An 18,990-nucleotide genomic window follows, 5' to 3' on the forward strand; every position below is an offset into this window, starting at 1 on the left:
CATTTTCTCTCCGCGACCTCACGTTAAAGGGTTAACAGTCCTACGAAAATACACGTTTTGTGAAGGAATTGAAGATTTTTGATTCTTAAAAAATGACCTCCCAAACCGTGCAAAATATACCAGAAAAAAAAAGATTTTTGATGTCAAAATACATTTTTTTAAGTATAGTATTTCTTAAAAATATATAAATAAAATACCGATACCGATACCGATACCGATAAAATACCGATAAAATATAAATTTCCAAGATGCAGTTGCAGTTTTGCAAAGACCATGGTTTTGAGATTTTTAATTTATATTTCAACACCGATAGAATTTAAATTTCTAAGATGCAGTTGTTTTTGAGATTTTTAGTATTTCGACGCCGATAAAATATAAATTTCCAAGATGAATTTTTGCAAAAAACACGTTTTTAGATTTTTATTCTACACGTGATGGGTTTAAAAGGCTGGAAATGCGGTATTTTGACCACGTGTCATGACATATAATTGTACCTGTACAACGCCTCCGCAAGGTCGGCCGCTCTTTTGAGGATGATTTCCTTTGGAAGTTTTTCAGGGTCTCCGGGATGCCGGGGGATGAGTTTTTGGAGTCGTTGGAAGCCGTAGTCGATGGTGGGTTCGTTCAAGGCTGTAAGATTAGCACATGAAGAATGTAAGCACTTTGGAGGAAAAGGGTAACTGGATGAAACCGGTGTGGTCCGGCACTCACAGACATAGACGTAGCGGCCGGGGGCTGCGAGGAGCAAAGAGGATGAGGTGTCGCTCAGAGCTTAAGTTAGGTTTGCGGGTATCAAAGACAATTCGGGGTTTTGGAGCGGTATTGTGATATGTAAATTAATCGCCGGTATGCAAATTATTGGGAGAAATTACAAAATGGCAGTAAAAATGAGGAAAATGATGTTAAGAAAGACTATTTGTTACGAATTTATAATTTTAAAAGAGCTAATAAATTCGTAAATTTTAATCTGTTAAAGAATCACTGAATCATACATTGATTATTTTGAATCTGCCAAATAATAAGTTTATAATTCTGAATCTGTTAAAAAAATCGTAATTTTTAATCTGATAACAAATTGATAAATTTGAATATACTAAAAAATCATAATTTTGAATCTGATAATAATTAGATAAATTTGAATCTACTAAAAAATTAGTATTTTTTTAATGTGTTAAAGAATCGTTGAACCTGTCGATAAATTGATTATTTTGAATCTGCTAATTAATAAGTTCATAATTCTGAATCTGTTAAAAAATAACGATTTCCATCCACTCTGTTAAAAAATCTTAATTTTGAATCTGACCATAATTTGATAAATTTGAATCTACTTCAAAATCCTTATTTTTTTAATCTGTGAAAAGTGTTTTTGTAATTTTGATCTGATAATAAATTTACAATTTTGAATGTAAAAAAATTAATAATTTTTAATCGGCTAAGAAATTATACATAATTTTTAATATGTGACGAAATTCATATTCCTGAATCTGAATCTACAAAAAATTTAATAATATCCAATCTGCCAATAAATTCACAATTTTAAATCTCGTAAAAAATTAATAATTTTAAATCTGCTAAAAACTTCATAATTTCGAATCTTTCATTAAATTCTTTAATAATAATTTTGGGAAAAGGAAAATCTTGACAATATCGCTCGTATAGAATTGTTTTTGATGATAAATTCTGCAATTTTGTTAAGCCTGTCCGACACCTTACCTCCTTTGCAAAATTGTTTGGATTTGTAGGACAGGGTGACCTCCACGACGCCGGGGATGTGTCGGGGAGGCGTTTGAACACGGATCGCGTGCTGCAAATTGGTCATATTAAAATATTAAAATTTCTGGGAACTAAAAAAGTGGGGGGCAAAATACTTAGTTAAAATATGGTATTTTGAACTCTGTTCTTCCCAGGGTTTGAATTTTCGGGGGCTGTTACACTCACAAAAAGACGAAAATCTACACGGAGAAGGAAACAGTCAAACAAAAATACAGGTTTTTTGAAGAAATTAAGATTTTATCGCTCTCAAAGTAATGAATTTTTTCACGATTTTTTAAAATTAAGTATTTTACATTACAACGGTAAAATTATAATTTCTTAAAAAAATTCTTATAGAAAATCGTGAAAACCATGTATTTTGACTGCTATAAAAAGTTAATTTCTTCAGAAACCATGCATTCTCACGTGACTATTGCCTTCTCCACGTGGATTTTCGTCTTTTTGTGGGTGTAACACCCCACGGAAATTAAAACCCTGGGAAGAACTGGGCTCAAAATACTGCATTTTGACCCAATATTTTGTCCACACTTGTAATAAAAAAAGTGGTGATGGATGTGTTCTTACCGACGTGATAAGTTCGGACCAGACGAGCATTGACCCGAAGACGACCTGGAGGCCGTCGAAGAAGTTGTCGCCGATGATGATGACGGTGGCGCCGCCGGTGGTCCAGCCCTCGCTGGGGGAGATCGCTTTGATGCACGGAGTCGCGGCCGGGACGGGATAACCTAGAGAAAAATAATCTATTCTTTATTATAATTGTGACGTTGGTCACATTAATAGTTCGAAAGGGGAAAAATTTGAATATGGGTTTCCGGCAGAAATTTGGCACGATTTTTGCACAAATTTTGTTCCGATTTTGTGCAGAAAAACTTTTTGAAGAGCGATTTGTGCAGAAAACTATGTGCGGAATTATGCACATATTTACAGTTGAAGAGTGTAACGTGTGGAAAATTTCTGCAATATTTTACAAAAAAATATACATCAAAATATTGTCGCTTCGTACAGAAATTTGCCCAAATTTACTACAGGAAAACTTTACGAAGAGTGATTTGTGCAGAAAACTGTGCACAATTATGCACAAGCAGTTCTGCAGAATAAAACAGATATAAATTTGCATATTACAATATGCATCGAGTTTACTGCAAAATTCGACACGATGATTTCTACTCAAAAATGTGATCACCTTTTCTCCAGAAATTTTCCACAGAAAAACTTGATGCGTAGCGATTTGTGCAGAAAACTGTGCTCAGAATTATGCACATACAATTCTGCAGAATAAAACGCATAGCAATTTTGTGCAGGATTATGCCAAAAATATTTTGCATAATACAATAAGCCACGAGTTTACTGCAGCATTCGCAGCGATTTCCAGTATTCGGTCACTTCGAAGAGAGAAAAAGAACGTTAAAATTGGTAAGAATTGAATTGTCTCGTGATCTAATCTGCTCCAGTGAAGGATGCAACATCGACTTATTCATTTAGTGGGGATGACGACGAGTCCTGCACTTATCATCATCGCTCCAAAATTCGGAGGGTAACGAAACGAAGGAATAAAGGGCGACGAGCGACTTTTCTTTCATTTTCCATTTCTATTTCGTGCTGGCTGAGCTGCTCCTACAACAATCCGACTTCATTCATCTTTAATGTGGACACAATTCACCGGTCGCTCTGCTCGCACACGCGGATAAATGTTATTACGAAGAGGAGAAAGTGAAGAGAGAGAAACAGGGGCCGCGGAAGGTGTCGGGACATTAGGGAGAGTTAACATTGTAGAAGGGAGGTATTAACCCTTTAAACTGCAACGACGACAACAGTCGTTTTATAAGAACTGGTTTAATTCGGGAGTACGACAAAAGTCGTCCTGAAAAATCGTGGTCATGGCGCGGAAGGACGACAATTGTCGTTTCTAGGAGGTCATTGATTTTCACCATTTTCTCTCCGCGACCTAAAGTTTGTTGCAATTTTGAGGGATTTCTCCTATGCCAACACAATGCTAAATTTGAAGATTCTCTTCCCAAAAATTTGGATATTTCCCTATACAACGCAATGTTAAATTTTTGATTTTTCAGTTTTTCGAGTTTTATTAAAAACTCCTGAATTTCTCCTCCCGCGCCATGACCACAACATACTTATAGTGTCCCCAATTTAATGCATTTTCTTGTCGTCAATCATACACGTTAAATAACATGGGGAGATGATGGGACATAGAATAAGCATGGGGACAGACAGAGGGACAATGTCCCCACACGCTTCCGCGGCCACTGGCGAGAGTTCTGAGAGATCTCCTTCCTTTTCCGGATATGTATTTCTCTCTTCTCACACCCATCGACGGACCAAATCAACGAAAAGAAATGTTTTGTGTCGCTTATTTTCACCGAGAAAGAGAGATAATTCAGAAAAAATGTGCGGTCATTATTGATTGGGTCCTTTTATATGTATGTAAAATTGTAGAGAATTTTTTTGGAGAGAAATTTTAAAGAGGAACTTCAGAAATTATTACTGTTTAAATTTGTCCTAAAAAAATCACGCTTAATTTCTACATGGAAAGTAAAAATATGGCGTGCAGTCGTGGTGAAAGTGTGGAAGAGGAAGGTTGTTTTGTGTTCTAGTTTAGATTTGGATGCACCGAAGATAACGAAACAAAAGTGAAGTTGCATCGAGGAGTGAGGAGAGTTGCATCTACATAGGGCATCCAAAATCGGGTTTTCGAATTTATGAAACGGGTGTTAACCGAAAACGGGTTTTGCCGGGTAAAATATTTAATGCTTGATATTGTTGTTTTGAGATAAGTCTGCACCTTATTCCCAAAGTTTTAAAAAATGTAGCTTACTGTATTTGTAAACTTTTTTAAAATTCGGACTTTAAAACACGCTTTTGCACAAACTTTCGAAGACCGGTTTATCAAAATTTGCTAAACTTGGAATAAGCAAAAGCATGTTTTTCGAAAAATCAGAATAATCGAATTCTGGTTTTATCAATTTTCCCCGGTTTTTAAAAATGTTCCGATTTTGGATGCCCTATACATAGTTGCATCTCTCCTCAGAAAACGGTACGACCTGTGATGGCGAGGAGAGAAAGGAAGGGGACGAGAATAGAACGAGGAGAAAATCCATTTAAAATGAATCCTCTCTCTCCCAAGAAGAAAGGAGACTTGTCGTCCTGCTCAACCAAACCCACAAATTGCATCCGAACAGAGAACAAAAGTCAAAAGAATTGGAAGTGTCGTCGAATTTTGTGAAGAAAAAATCAATTAGATGAATTTTATCGCATTATCTTTTGGGCAAGATAAGTGTCATAAACGTAATTTCTATATTTTAACGGTGCTTCGGGTGAGAGTTTGCAAGAAATAACGGAAAGGAAAAACCAGTTTCTTACAACTGAATATTTTAACAAAAGTCAAGCTAAAAAATTTGGAATTGAAAGAATCGTCGTCGAATTTTGTAAAAAAATGAATTTTATGAATTTTATCGTCTTATATTTATCTTCTCGGGGAGATAAGTGTCATTGATGCGTCGTAAAAGTGGTGAGACGATCAGTGATAAGTTTTGTCGGGAGTGTTACGGGTGCATGTAAAGTAACCAAACCACAGGCAAGAAATTAAGAAACTGGTTTCTTGTAGGTAAATATTTTGACCTGCAGGAAATATAAGAAGGCTCTAAAAATTAAGTCCCGCCGCTATAAATTGTTCATACGGCGCGTGACTTATTTCTTGCACTTTCTCTCAGTTTCTTGCACCCCACATTTCTCACGTGGCTTGCTTTCCATTGCAAGAAATGTGGAAAACCGGGAAGAAAGGAAGACAAACTACACTCTTAAAAAAATCAATAACCGTTGGTATTGATACGTGACTCTGGTATTGATACGGCATTGAGTTAATACTACGTGGTAAAAAATTTAATGCCAATTAGTATTAAAATTATTACCATGAGGTATAATTTCAATACCGGCTCTATACCAATATGGTATAACCGTTTAATACCGAGGCGGTAGAGTCACGTATCAATACCGTTAGGTTTTTTTCAATACCAAGTTTCTAAGAGTGTATTTGTCAGGTGTCGAGATAGAAAGAGAGAGCTTAATCCTGTACTACCTTTCTTTCTTCTGCATCATCTGCATATCAAATCCACTCCACTCCACTCATCCACACCAAAATAGAGAGAGAAAGAGAGCTCAGGTATACATTCATGCGTACGTAGGTGGTTTGGTGGATGGGTAGTAGTAAATAGTCCTCGTCGTCGTAGTATTGCTCCCATCTGCTCCTCTCTACTTCATTTTTAGAAGTTGCATAAATATGAGCGTGTCGAGAGGAGGAAGCGGCGAGGAAATCAGAGGATTGAGACGAGGCAGGCAGAGAGAGTGAGTGAATAAGTTACAAGTATCTAGATATGTATGTATGTAGTACCCGAATCCGGGTATTTTGTCAGAGTCAACACAGCGAGTGGGGGAGGGGAGAGAGATCTTTCTGCGGGTGCATCCTCATCTTCTTCTGGGGTTTGGTGCATTTCACCAGTTTATATGCGATGGTGGATTCTCAAATTTCATGAATTTTGGTATTTTCTTAATACAAATTGTGCAATTGGGTGGAGTAAAAAGAAGTTGCGAAACGTGTATGTGTGACAAATTCATAATTTTAGTGGAATTTGAATATCTTGGATTGATGCAGGTTTTTTTACGGGTTAAGGAATGCATTTGAAGATTTTTTTATGTCCTTATTACACAAAAATGTCAAGGTGAAAGTTGTCATTTTACTGGAATTTGAATATATTGGATGGATCCTGGTTTTTTGACAGGTTGAAGAATTTAGTTTTCATTGTTAGAAAAAATGTGTGAGTGAAAGTCGTAATTTTACAGGGATTTGAATCTCTTAGATTGAAATTGGTGACAGATTTTGACAAAAAGCGTGAGGTTTTTTCGTTATTACAAAAAATGTGGGGGTGAAAGTCGTAATTTTTTGAAAATAAACCATTTGTAAAATCTTTCAAAATCCGTTTTCATATTCTTTAAACTCATAATTTCACTGATTTTTTAATCTCTTGGAGTGACAGGTTTTATAACAGAGTGAAGCCCGAAACCCGAGATTTCTATTATAAAAAAACGAGCAAGTGAAAGTTGTCATCTTTCCGTTAAGAAATTAACACCCGCAATTTGTAAACCAAATTCATAATTTTCCTCGAATTTGTATGCTCTGGATTGACAGATTTTTTGACAGATTGAAGAAATCCTTATATATTTTCATTATTACAAAAAAATGTGCAAGTGAAAGTTGTCAAATAACCTTCCCAATTTGTAAAATCTTTTCAGTTTTCATTCCTTTAAGGAATTTTTGTATCTTGATTTTATTTTATTTTATATTTCTCCCTGGTTCTTTCTCTCTTTTTTTTCTGTGGGGTGGGATCGGTTGATTTTGGTAGAAGAAGCAGAGAGTGGTAGAGGTGGGGAGCGAGAGAGTGGGGACGATATTTATGGAGAGAGAAGAGGACGTTCCATTTGTTGGAGGGGGAGACAAATCGATGTGATGGAATTCTCTGGGGAGCCGCCTTTTCCCTTTTCTTCGGGGAATCGCAATGGCCGCTCGGGACTCTCTTGAATGCCATCATGGGGCCCCTACTCCGATATCATACTAATCCACCAGACCAGCTACACAGTCGCCTACTGCCTGCCTTCCTACTTCCGCTACTACCAGCTTCCCTCCCTTCCTTCCACTCACGGAAGGAAAGATGAAAACGAGCCAAAAAAGTAGTTGAGATCCGAGAAATCAGCCCCGTTCAAAAAAGAAAGTCAGCCAAGAAATCAAATGTATGGTTTGGTGGGTGGGTGAAAGCGTATTTATTTTTGGGAGAGAAAGTAGTTCCATTGGTACGGAAAAAATGGTGTAATTTGCCTCGCAAGAAAATTAAATTTGGTGGGAGAAAGTGGAGTAGGAAGTAGAAAGCAGGGCAGGTTTTTTGGATAAGGAGAAAGCATGTTGGACCACACTTCCTGCCGTGTGCGGAGTGCATGATGAGAGAAAGTAGGAGATACTAATTGTCGGATCGCTTCAAAAATTAAATTTGGTAAAAAAAGAAAGCAGTGCAGCAGCTTTCTCCGCTGTTTTGGAGAAAGTACATTGTTGTAGGATGAACCACACAATTTTGTCGTGTGGATAGGAGTTAGGAGAAAGTGGGGACTAGGATAGAGATCCTAATTGTCGTATCACTTCATCCCGACGAGGGAAAAGATGCACTCTTAATAATCTGGGAGAGTGAGATACTGGTATTTATTTGGTAATAAGTTGCCACCGGATTGGTAGTGGTTTGTTTCTTCGTGGTAAATTTGTCAGTAGTATAAAATTGGTAAATGGTAATACCCGTTATTACCGGATCCCATAGACTCCGGGGAGTACTGATTTAATCCCCGTTTTCTAAGAGTGCCTGCCTGCCTGGCTGGAATTCTCTCCGGGATTGTTAAGGAGATGGAGAGAAGAAGCCTCTGAGGACTTTGGAAAGTCAGGTCTCTCGGGTGTTGCGTTTACTACTCGGAGCACTAAAAATTCCACCACCACGAGGAGACGAGGAGCCGAGAAAAGGAAGAGAAAGCAACTTTCATCAGTTTCACTTTGGGACATGGCAACTTTAACTGATTGAGCTTAATGATTTCGTGTAACCTAATTCATTCAGTGGCTGCTCGTGCTGGTGGTGGAGCTCTTTTTCCAGAGAGATGTCTACCAGATTGGGTGCAGTATCAAGGCAAGATCAGGCGCCGCGGAAGGGTGTGGGAACAGAGGGACAATTTGCCCAAAATTATTAGGTGTTCCTATCATCTTATATAAACACATGGCTCTCCAATCCTACAATGACAATGTCCCCCGATGCCCCCACGGCTTCCGCGGCCACTTAATCATCCTTCTTGTTTTAGCAATGTCGTCCCCAGTGGCCGCGGACAATGCTCCCACGGTATCTGCTATATAAACCCCTGACTCCCCTATCCTACAATGGCAATGTTCCCCTCTGTCCCCTCCAGCTTCCGCGGCCACTGAGCCCCACACAACTGTTGATGCAGACGGGTGGCGTTTAGTTGGTTGGTGAGGGACTAAAGTGATTGAGATTGATTACCTTCCGACGGATCGAGTCTCTTCGCTCGCCGGCCGTGCTTGGAATTGTTGTGAACAAACATGTTGTCCGACACCTGTTCAAAATGTGGAGAAAGGTTTTAGCACGTGGTACTCGTAATAATTTGCATGTGGAGAAAGTTTTTTTCACTACTTACGGAGAGAAGGGCGCCCTCCACGCTGACTTGGGTCGCGATGATTACCTGGAATTAAGGAAGAGGAGTTCAATTAATTAAGGAGAAAGTTGGATGAAATTAGAGGGGAGATGATTTAATTTAGACATATTTGAAGAATGATTTTGAGCAAATTAGTGTCAATCGATGACAAATTTGATTAGTATGAAATTTGCGAAAGACACGATCTCTCAAGTTTTTCTTTGTCACAATTTTTCCATACGTAAACTCTGTGACCTGCTCGGATTTCGTTCAATCTGCATGTCGTTTGTTACTTTGGTATTTGATTTATCTCAAAACGACGTTAATATTACACTTTTACAAAGTTTTTGTAAAAATAAAATATCTCCAACAATTGAAGTTTCCCAGCACCGATTTTGAGCAAATTAGTGTCAATCAATTATAAATTTAATTAATACGAAATTTGAGAAAGACACAATCTCCCATGGGCACGTTTGGCCGAGATATTTGCATCCTAGGAGGAGAAGACGTGCAGTAAATTTGGAAAGCGTAAAATTTGTCAACTTTACTGCGCGTTTTCTCCTCTTCGGATGCAAATATCTCGACCAAGTCTGTCCATTTGGGAGACCGTGTCTTTCGCAAATTTCATCCTAAATAAATTTACATTGATTGACACTAATTTGCTCAAAATCGGTGCTGGGAAACCTTCATTGTTAGAGATATTTTATTTTTAAAAAAACTTCGTAAAAGTGTAATGTTAACGTCGTTTTGAGATAAATCAAATACTAAAGTAATAAAAAACATGTAGATCTGTCGTTCATTTTTAAGAGTTATGCAGAATTTATGGAAAAACTGTGCCACACAAAATTGGAAATTGTGCCCAATAATTGAATCAATTTCCCTCTGGAATTGTTGCCACCATAAAAAAAATTCAGGTTAATTCTTAAGTACACAAAACTATTTATTTGAAAAATTGGAAATTGGGACAATTTATTAAATTCATTTTTCTTTCACTAGATTGAAGGCAGATTTAAGAGGGCAAAATAATATCCCGAAATTAGTTCCCTTACATACATGCTTTCTCTCCCCCTAATTGATTACACATAGTAGAAAATTAATTCCCTGGATTTACAGACCCCCCGCGGTTTGGAGGGTGGCCTGGCTGATGTCCATCCAGTGTAAAAAATAATTTATCATCTTTCCAACATATTCCATATTGTACGTACAAAATTGGCTTCTGCCTCTGCCCCATGCACGACACGATGCAGATAAAAATAAACAAATCCAGACCCATTGTTTGATTTAATTGAATAAGAGAAAAAAAATGCCAATATTTTTATTAAATATGATAAGCCATTTGGATTACGGGCATGGTGGCGAGTGAGGATTACAAATTAGCTTTTTTCCTTCTGAATTGATGAGTACAGTGGCCGCGGAAGGGCGTGGGGACAGAGGGACAAGGTCCATGCACGGTTAATTCGATGTCCCCAGTGTCTGACCTCATTACATAAACCAGCTATCATACAATGACAATGTCCCCACTGCTTCTGCGGCCACTGTGCCCAAGTCTGACTTGATGGGGATGAGAGATGCCCCCTTTTTCCACGGCGTAAGGCAGCGGATTACGGACGGTGCACACTGACAGTTTTGTAATACAATGTAATACCCTTTTTTTACGAAAGAATAACATTTTTACAAGAGGATTTATTTAAACCTCAAGTAGATATTTGGAGGATGACAATGTTTCTGGTTTGACTGGTGGTAATAAATTTTTATTTCCGGATGCATAAAATAGTGGAGTGGATGTTTTGGTAGTAATGATATCTTTGGTAAGGAAATAAGGGCAAAGTAAACAAAACGGTGGTGCATTTTGTAGCTGCAGAAATAAATGGGACGTGGATGCATAAGAGAGGAAAGTAAGGCATTGGGCTGGTAGGAAGGAAGAGAGACGGGTTGGTTGGAACATTGGAACCCTGTGGGGAATTAGTTCCCAGAGGAGATCATTCTCATTTCCCAAAACACTTCAACCTTGCACTTGCTTGCTCCTAGAGTAAAAGGAGGAAGAGGAGGAGGAGAGCACGTGGTGGTGAGAAAGACGGATTGAGATGCCCTTTCAATGCTGTAAAGGAAGGGAAAATAAATCCCCGTCACACCCACTCAAAGGGGTGAAAAAAGAGGAAAAATACCCCTATTTTGGGTATTGTAGAAACTGGGTGAAAACCCTCATTTTTTCTGAAATTTTCACAATTTTAGGATTTTCTTGATCTTCGATAATTAATATTTGATATCAAACTCGATTTTTAATTTTATAGGTTTTCAAGTACAGCAAAATTTTGTAAAATAGTGAAGAAATTAAAAAAAAATCAAACTGATGTCGAATACGATGTCGATACAAAATGAGTCTTTCTGGGATCAGGAAATTTATGAAAATTCGATTAAAATCAGGGATTTTTGGTAAATTTTTTACTACATATGTACGTACGACCAGTTTAACATTGGAATATGAAAATTAGTCTTTAAGGTGCCATGGAATAAAACTCCACTTCACTTTTGCTATTACTTTTGCAACATAGGGGAAAAAGAGGGCATGAAAATCTATGATTCTGCCAGTGACGGGTTCTCCTCCAAAAAGCGAAGCGAGCGAGAGAGACGAGACCAGAAGTGCATCAGTTGGTTAGTTGAGTTCCTTTCCTGCCTGGCAAAAGTAGGCCCTTGAGCGTGTATGCATTTCTGTGCGTATAACAAGTCTCGCTGCACTGCTTCGTACTCAAATTGCATCAGGGAAGAAATTGCATCATGCCATTATTATTATGCATTGCATTACACCACCAGATTTCGATCCACCTTTCCGAATCAATAACTTTTGCTATTTATATACATAAAACAGACTATTGTACATAACTTTTGTTATTTTGTGATGTAATAAAACAGCTATTGTTATGTTATGGGATGAATCGAATTATGGGGTATTTATGATGGGGATGAGGAGGATGATAAAGCCATGTGTGTGTCTTTGTGATAAAGAGTGGAATGTTATGGTTGGCCAAATTAGGACTAATTTCCCAAACTCGTAAGTCAAAGGGAAACTGTCAACAAGACATTTTTCCAACCAAATACATTCCATTCCATTCCTTCCTGTTTTTCATACGGCGGATCGAGCAGTGACCGCGGAAGCGTGCGTGGGGACAGAGGGGCGACAATGTCCCCAGGATCTGCCCATCTTACAAACTCTTAGAAATGGGGTTACGATTATAACCAAAAAGTAAACGTATGTGACTCGGTAATAAATTTGTCATCGAGTGGTTACAATTGTCACCGACTAAATATAAAGTTTCACCGACTTGGTATTAAATTGTCACCATAGCTAATAAATTTATACAAATTCATAACCACGGTGGTAGAGTCATATACGTTTACTTTTTGGGTATAATCGTAACCCCATTTCTAATGAACTCCCCTCCCTATCCTACAATGGCAATGTCCCCCGTTGTCCCTACACCTTCCGTTCCGCGGTCACTGGTGGCGAGTAGATTTTATTGTTATGTGACTTGTGTGAGTCTGCCATACATAAGAAGAAAAAGGCGAGGAAAATTGGTCCGTGGCCAGAGACAGGCAGAAAATGAGACGGAGACGACATTTCATATCTAGTTACATACATATGAATGTACAGAGGGTGGCTGAGTGAGTAGTTGAAGAGGAAATATTTGTGGAGGAGGAAGTGTCGAAGTGTTAAGTACACCACATTAAGTAATCAAAACAGTGTGACATTTTTTCACACTTGGGCCAAAAGACTCGATCACTCATTCTCTTTTAGAGAGAGACATGTAAGATCTGTCTTTTTGTGTGGTTTGGTTTTGGTTTAGTGGGTGGATTGGGTTTGATTGGGAGTAAAGTGTCAATATCGTGAGGATGAAATGTGTGACATGTGACGTAATGAGTGTTAAGGGTCCCACTTTCTGGAGGAAGGAAACCTTTCCTGTTTTGATGGTATTTTCCGGTCTGGTAAGATTTACTTACATGGGTGAAATGTAAGAAGGAAAAGTTTAGAGTTTTTGGGTGGCTGGAGGTATAAATTAAGGATTATGTAGATATATAAGTCAAGTTTGGGGTGGGTGTGATAACTAATTGTTAATTTTTTGTTGAAGCTACTGTTTAGCTAGTTTATCGTCCAGCTGACACTGGATTTCAGGAGAGACAGACAAGATGACAAATGAAGGGATGACTTGTCGCCTGCGACTGTCACGAATTTCTTTTCCCAGGAGGAGGATCATCACAAAAAGGAATAATAACCAACGCTACGACTCTCTTGACGTATGTAATTCGTAAGAATGTATTTAGTTGGTTAGGCATGAGTTGTGTGTGCGAGTCTTAGGAATTATTGTAAGATAAAGAAGTGTCAGGAGGAGAATAAATCGGAATGATTCTGTAGATACGGATACGGATCTTGATCCCGACGGGGATGAAATTAAGGAGCGTCTCTCTCCAAACTGATTTGTCAAGTGGGGAATAAAGAAGTTCTATTTAAGGAAGAGAAGAAAGGTGGCTGGCTGGAGAAAAACAAAACGGTGGTGACAAAAACATGACAATGTCAAGGGACCGATGGGAATAAGGACTTGTGCTTAATTTTACCAAAACAAAACCTTAACGGAATTCATTCACGTAGGGTTTAGTAAGTTTGTAAATGGGTAAATTTTGTAAAATAATTTTATGATATTTTTATATAAAGTAAAAGGATGGGAGTAAGTTGACAAAAATTTGGGAGCTTATTTTGTTATACGAAATACATATTAGTTAAGTTTTGCAATTTACAAAATTACCAAGAACTGCGTGAATTGTTTGTTTATATTCTGGAGAAAGTTTGAAGTTTTATGGCAAGATTTCCGGATTTTATGGAAGTTATTAAGAACTGCGTGAATTGCTTATTTATACATATTCTCGGAAACTTTAAGTTATGAGATTCACACGAATTTTATAAAGTTACCAATTGCTGCGTGAGTGAATTACCTCGTTATATTTAGGAGAAATCATGAATTTATGTAAGATTTACCATATTTTTAATGGAGTATGCGACGATTTTGGGATATAAATATTCTATAAACATGCAATTTTTGATTATGCATATGCAACTGACTTCCTGTTGACTGGATGAATGTAAAAGTTGTGACTGGGATAAGTTAGATACACAATATTTAGTCAATTTTATTCCTGGTTGTGGATGAGTGTTTTGTTTGGTGGGGAGAAGAGAGGACTTGACATTTTAAGAGGAGCGGATTTAAGCTGTGAGATTATGGAGAATGGCAGGCTCAGTTTTCAATGAGGAAAGATTACCTCCATTACACACGCTCAGCCAGTTCACTCTCATTTACATATACAGATATGCACCCACCCAAAATATATGTACGTACCTACTTTCCCTTCATCACAATCCACTCGACCGATGTGCAACATGCTTTCTTTCTTTTCTTACTGGATTAATTTAGATTAAATATGCAGGAGGAGAAGAGGTGTACTTACATTTATGGCATTCATGGCATTTATGGCATTTATTGCATTTGTGGCATTTATTTCATTTGTGGCATTTATTTCATTTGTGGCATTTATGGCATTCATGGCATTTATTGCATTTGTGGCATTTAGGGAATGCCCAATAATATGTAAATACTTCTTTATAAAGTTAATGTTCTAAGAAATCTGCGTAATGCGAGAAATTTATAAAAATTAGTAAGAGTTTCTAGTCATTTATGACATTTATGGCATGATCGATAGTTAAATATGCAAAAGGTTAAAATTGTAGTAGGGCAATGGGGAAAATTTACAAAATTTAATAGTTCTTCTGGTACCAAAAAATATGAAGCTTTAGTTCAATAGTTATGTAAGAAGGTCAATGTTATAAGAAATTCCGGAAATTGATAAGGACTAAAACTTATTAAAATTTACTGATAAATCAAAAAATTGGCAGTTTTAGTCTAAAATTTTGCATTTTTTTCAAACTAATTATTATTTAGTAAATTTGATTAAAATAAATATGAATTGTGAATTAATTTATCTGTTTTTATGCATATGTTTTAGGGATATTTTTGAAAATTTCAAACGTGTTTTGTGCTTACCTGAAACCTCCGCATGTCACGTGGGTTGCCTGTATAATATATTTTAGTAATTATACACTCATTAATCTCACGTGGTTGCTACATTAATTGTGCAATTATTACAATTACCGGCATTCTTGAGACAGTTTTGATTGCATTTTAGGAAGAATTTGAGGAAGAATCTGAAATATACAAATAAAATACGTAAAAATTAATATGACCATACATTTGTAAATACTTAAATAAATTTAGTAGAATTACGACAAATTAGTACAATTCTTATTTAACACTTGTGACGTATTTACATATTTCTCTTAAGGGACCCAACAATGAAATGAGCCCTTCATAACCCTTTCACTTTCCATTGTTACATTTATTTTGGGTGAAGGGTACACCTGATTTTTTTTTTCAGGATGAAACAAGTCCTCGTCTTCCAGGAAGAAGAAGAAGAAGAAAACGTCACAAACCAAGCTACTTGTAAGGGCTCCTTATTAAGGGCTCCTTTGTATTTGTGTGTAAAATAGTGTGCACATTTTTTGCGAAAAAGTTGAATTATTGGCAATTTTCTGGTTAAGATTATTTATCTGGAATGGAACCGTTTAATAAAAGTACTAATTTTGCCTCGTCCTCAAAAAATTGGGGGCTCGCACCCCAAATATTTTATCAGTGTAACGTTTGCAAAGTAATTTTTGAACGGAGAGAGCAATGCGTGACGCATAAGGAAGATAAGCATGGGAGCAGAATTGTGGGGAAAAATGGGTACGATAAACTACAATTTTTGGGGAAAACAAACAACAATCTATTTAATTTTTTACTTAATTATTTTGTACAGCGAGTTATCGACGTGCAAATCAAGCAATTCGTTTAAAAAATGTGAAACTGGAATGGATTACAAGTTTGATATGAATACGACTCCGGATGTCGTAAAATTGCACGGATTGAAAAGGGCAGCTACGATTAAAAGTGAGGAATTTTAAAATTTTGGAAAAAATGGCGTATTTTTTTAAGTGGAACTTTTTGTTACAGAAATGCAGTGCCATTTTTGTCGCATGGAGGTAATCAATTGGTACAACGAGCGTGTGGTGGGATTGGACGGTGACCGGCAGAATTCGGGACATTGTTGCGAAAAATGTTTAAATTCGCAGTATTTCTAAATAATTTTGCCTTATGATGACTCCCTTATCTTAAAGTGGTTGTATTAAAAAAAAAAGAAAAATTATGTAAGATATACTTTTGTCGTGGATGTGGTACAATTTTATATTTTTTTCGTCATATAATTTTGGGCATGTTCAAAAGTTCTTGCTAACAAATGAAATACAATTGTATGGTACCACAAAAGTTTTTCGACCGAGGACATTATCGCGAAAAATGTTTGAATTTCACCGTATCATTAACAAAATAAAAAAAAAGCTGAATCATAATTCTTAATAAATTCATCGTCATGTTAAATTAGTGTAAATTTGGTTAGAAACGTGTTCAAAAATTTGCATAATCAAATGCACATTTTCAGAATAATTATCAGTAGGAAAAAGTTTCATCGAAAATGTCAAATCTTAAATTTTTAATTTGAGTCATAATTTTGTAAAATCGACTTTTGTCGTTGATCCTTTACAATTTTATTTTTAAAATCAAATATATTTTAAAAATACATATCTGTGCAAAATAAAAAATCTGTGCAAAATAAAAAATCTGTGCAAAAAATTAGGGCGAGGAGACCACTTTATCAAAAATGATATCTCTGATATTGAGTGAACTTATCATCCTCATTGACTTGGAGGAAGGAGCCAAACAGTTAAAATAAATTTTGGCACGATGCAAAAAAAAAGTTGGATTCGTTTTCATTTCACCGTAACGAATGTTGATTTTGTATATTTATTCATGTCAGAGACTCTGATCTGCATATAATTCATCGCATTGATCTCGTGACACGGAGGATTTTTTTGCGAATTTGAAACTATTAATCAAAATCAGAACGAGGTCGAGTGGAATTTTTGAATAAATAAATCAGACATGAAAATTTATGGCGTGGTTTAAACTGAATTTAAGATTCGATTAGTCATCAGAAGGAGAAAATTGTGTATTATTTTTATTTTGGAGACGGAAAAATTGTCAGGAAATAAGAGGTGGGCAAAATACGGTGTGGAAGTGGGTAGTATTTTGAGCTAGATTCTTGCCAGGGTTTGGATTACGGGGCGAATTAGGGTGTTACAAAAGGCAAAAATCTACATGGACAAGACAACAGTCATTCGAAAATGCAGGTTTTTTGTGTGAAAATAATTTTTTATCGGTGTTTAACTCCATTGTTTTCAAGATTTTCTAAAAAAAACTAAAGTAGTTTGACAGTGGTGAAAAAGTTAATTTTTTCAAAAAACGTGTATTTTCGTGTGAGTACTGTATTTAAAATTTTATTGTTGTTTAAATGATTTTCAAGATTTGTTCAAAAATACAGAATTTTGACCCTGGGAAATAGTTAATTTCTTCAGAAAACCGGTATTTCCGTCGGATTGGTGTCTTCTCGACGTGGATTTTCGTATTTTTGTGGTGGGTGTAACAACCGCGGAAATCCTGAACAGAGCTCAAAATTCTATATTTTGAAGTATTTTGGTCATCCCTGCACCGAATGGCAGAAAAATCTCCCTCGTCATCATCACCACATTTTGTGTTGGATGGAAATGATGCGATAACAGTTTTTGGACGGTGTTGTTGCTGACAATGACATTATCGTATCGCCTTTATTTCGGGGGAAAGGAGGGAAGTAACCCGGATTTCCGATATTTTCGGTGCGGGTATAAGAGTGGAAATAAATATTGTAATGTCCAGTTCCCCTCTTTCTTTTTTTGGTAAATTGGTACGTGCCGTAAATTGAGTTAGGTTTGCGAGGCGGATAGATTTTTAGGTGGAGGAGATGATCAAACGTTATGAACAGGGACGAGAAGACCTGTGTAACTCGTAAATTACGATTTAGAAAAAAAATTTGCGACGTTTAATCGTGACAAACTTTTTAGGCTGATTTTTGATTCGTATTTATATACAAATATTGAATCGCATATTTTAGAAAGAAGTCCAGTACCACTTCTTTTTATTGGTACTTGTTGGTACTTATTTACAAGTAACTAATATTACGTTTGCGAGGTGTTCAAATTTTTCGGTGGATTGTGACAAGAAACTACAAATCTGTGTCAATAGTACGCTAATATTTTTTCTCGAAAAATATATTATGTGGCGTTTAGTAGTAACAGGGCACAATTTTTAGGAGATTGCATACATACGTTACGTTTTGAGGGAGGGATGTAAAATTTTGGGGAGGAAAGCGAAAATCGAAGCTTTTAAAAGCCAAGTACCTGCGTAACTTTTGGAAAAATGTGAAAGTTATTAGTGGGTAGAATTGGAAAATATTAATTATTCGCAATAATTGCAAGCATTATTGAGAATTGAGTAATTTATTACTGCAGAATTTTGTAGAGCAATTTCAGTAAAGAATTTTCTTTACATAATTTTTCCTAACACAATTTTCCCTTACAAAATTGTATATACACACTATTCGACTGTGTGGTGTTTAGTGAAGGACGGGAAGAAGGTGGCAGATGGACATGATTCATCTTGGTTGGTTTAGTTTTATGCAAAAATTGCTGACTGGAGGACACTTATCTCGTTATATTTTATAGGGACCACCCTTCATTCCCTGAGGGCTCCCTCGGATTTGTGTCCTTGCATTGCATCCACCACTAATTCCTGCATTGTTCTCTAGCTTTTATTTAAGAATGAACGTACGTACGTACCACCCGGAACTTGATTGAATCACGTATTTATTTGTGTAGTCTGACAGACAGGAAGGAAAAATTAGCTCAAATAACTAACCAACCAACCAACGAGTACTGATACGACCCCGGTTTTAAGGTGGAATCAGATG

The 18,990-nt window shown here is 36.7% G+C and overlaps 2 protein-coding genes and 1 long non-coding RNA gene across 5 annotated transcripts in view; 2 read left to right on the forward strand and 1 right to left on the reverse strand.

Annotated features, from left to right (window-relative positions):
* LOC110859056 (transcription factor collier) overlaps nt 1-18,990 on the reverse strand; it is a 57,129-nt gene that overhangs the window by 3,435 nt on the left and 34,704 nt on the right. For 2 of the 3 annotated variants that reach the window (XM_035859233.1, XM_035859234.1), the window contains exons 7-14: nt 15,210-15,262; nt 15,102-15,130; nt 9,019-9,063; nt 8,865-8,937; nt 2,338-2,513; nt 1,714-1,804; nt 712-735; nt 495-630 (exon numbers count right to left, since the gene is read on the reverse strand). In XM_035859233.1, coding sequence (XP_035715126.1) covers nt 495-630; nt 712-735; nt 1,714-1,804; nt 2,338-2,513; nt 8,865-8,937; nt 9,019-9,063; nt 15,102-15,130; nt 15,210-15,262 — 627 coding nt within the window. The remainder of the gene's footprint in view (nt 1-494; nt 631-711; nt 736-1,713; nt 1,805-2,337; nt 2,514-8,864; nt 8,938-9,018; nt 9,064-15,101; nt 15,131-15,209; nt 15,263-18,990) is intronic. The other variant, XM_022107918.2, reaches the window with a different exon arrangement.
* On the forward strand, nt 12,615-14,833 carry LOC118438665. The gene is made up of 3 exons (XR_004836981.1): nt 12,615-12,996; nt 13,140-13,305; nt 13,424-14,833. It is a non-coding gene; the product is annotated as an uncharacterized LOC118438665 (long non-coding RNA).
* Nucleotides 15,288-16,508, forward strand: LOC118438664. The gene is made up of 3 exons (XM_035859235.1): nt 15,288-15,839; nt 15,913-16,043; nt 16,107-16,508. Exons 1-3 carry the CDS (start codon nt 15,670-15,672, stop codon nt 16,232-16,234), a joined length of 429 nt encoding a protein of 142 aa, XP_035715128.1. The 5' UTR covers nt 15,288-15,669; the 3' UTR covers nt 16,235-16,508.

This window comes from Folsomia candida, unplaced genomic scaffold (assembly GCF_002217175.1).
Source record: "Folsomia candida strain VU population unplaced genomic scaffold, ASM221717v1 Fcan01_Sc024, whole genome shotgun sequence".
Lineage (NCBI taxonomy): Eukaryota > Metazoa > Arthropoda > Collembola > Entomobryomorpha > Isotomidae > Folsomia > Folsomia candida.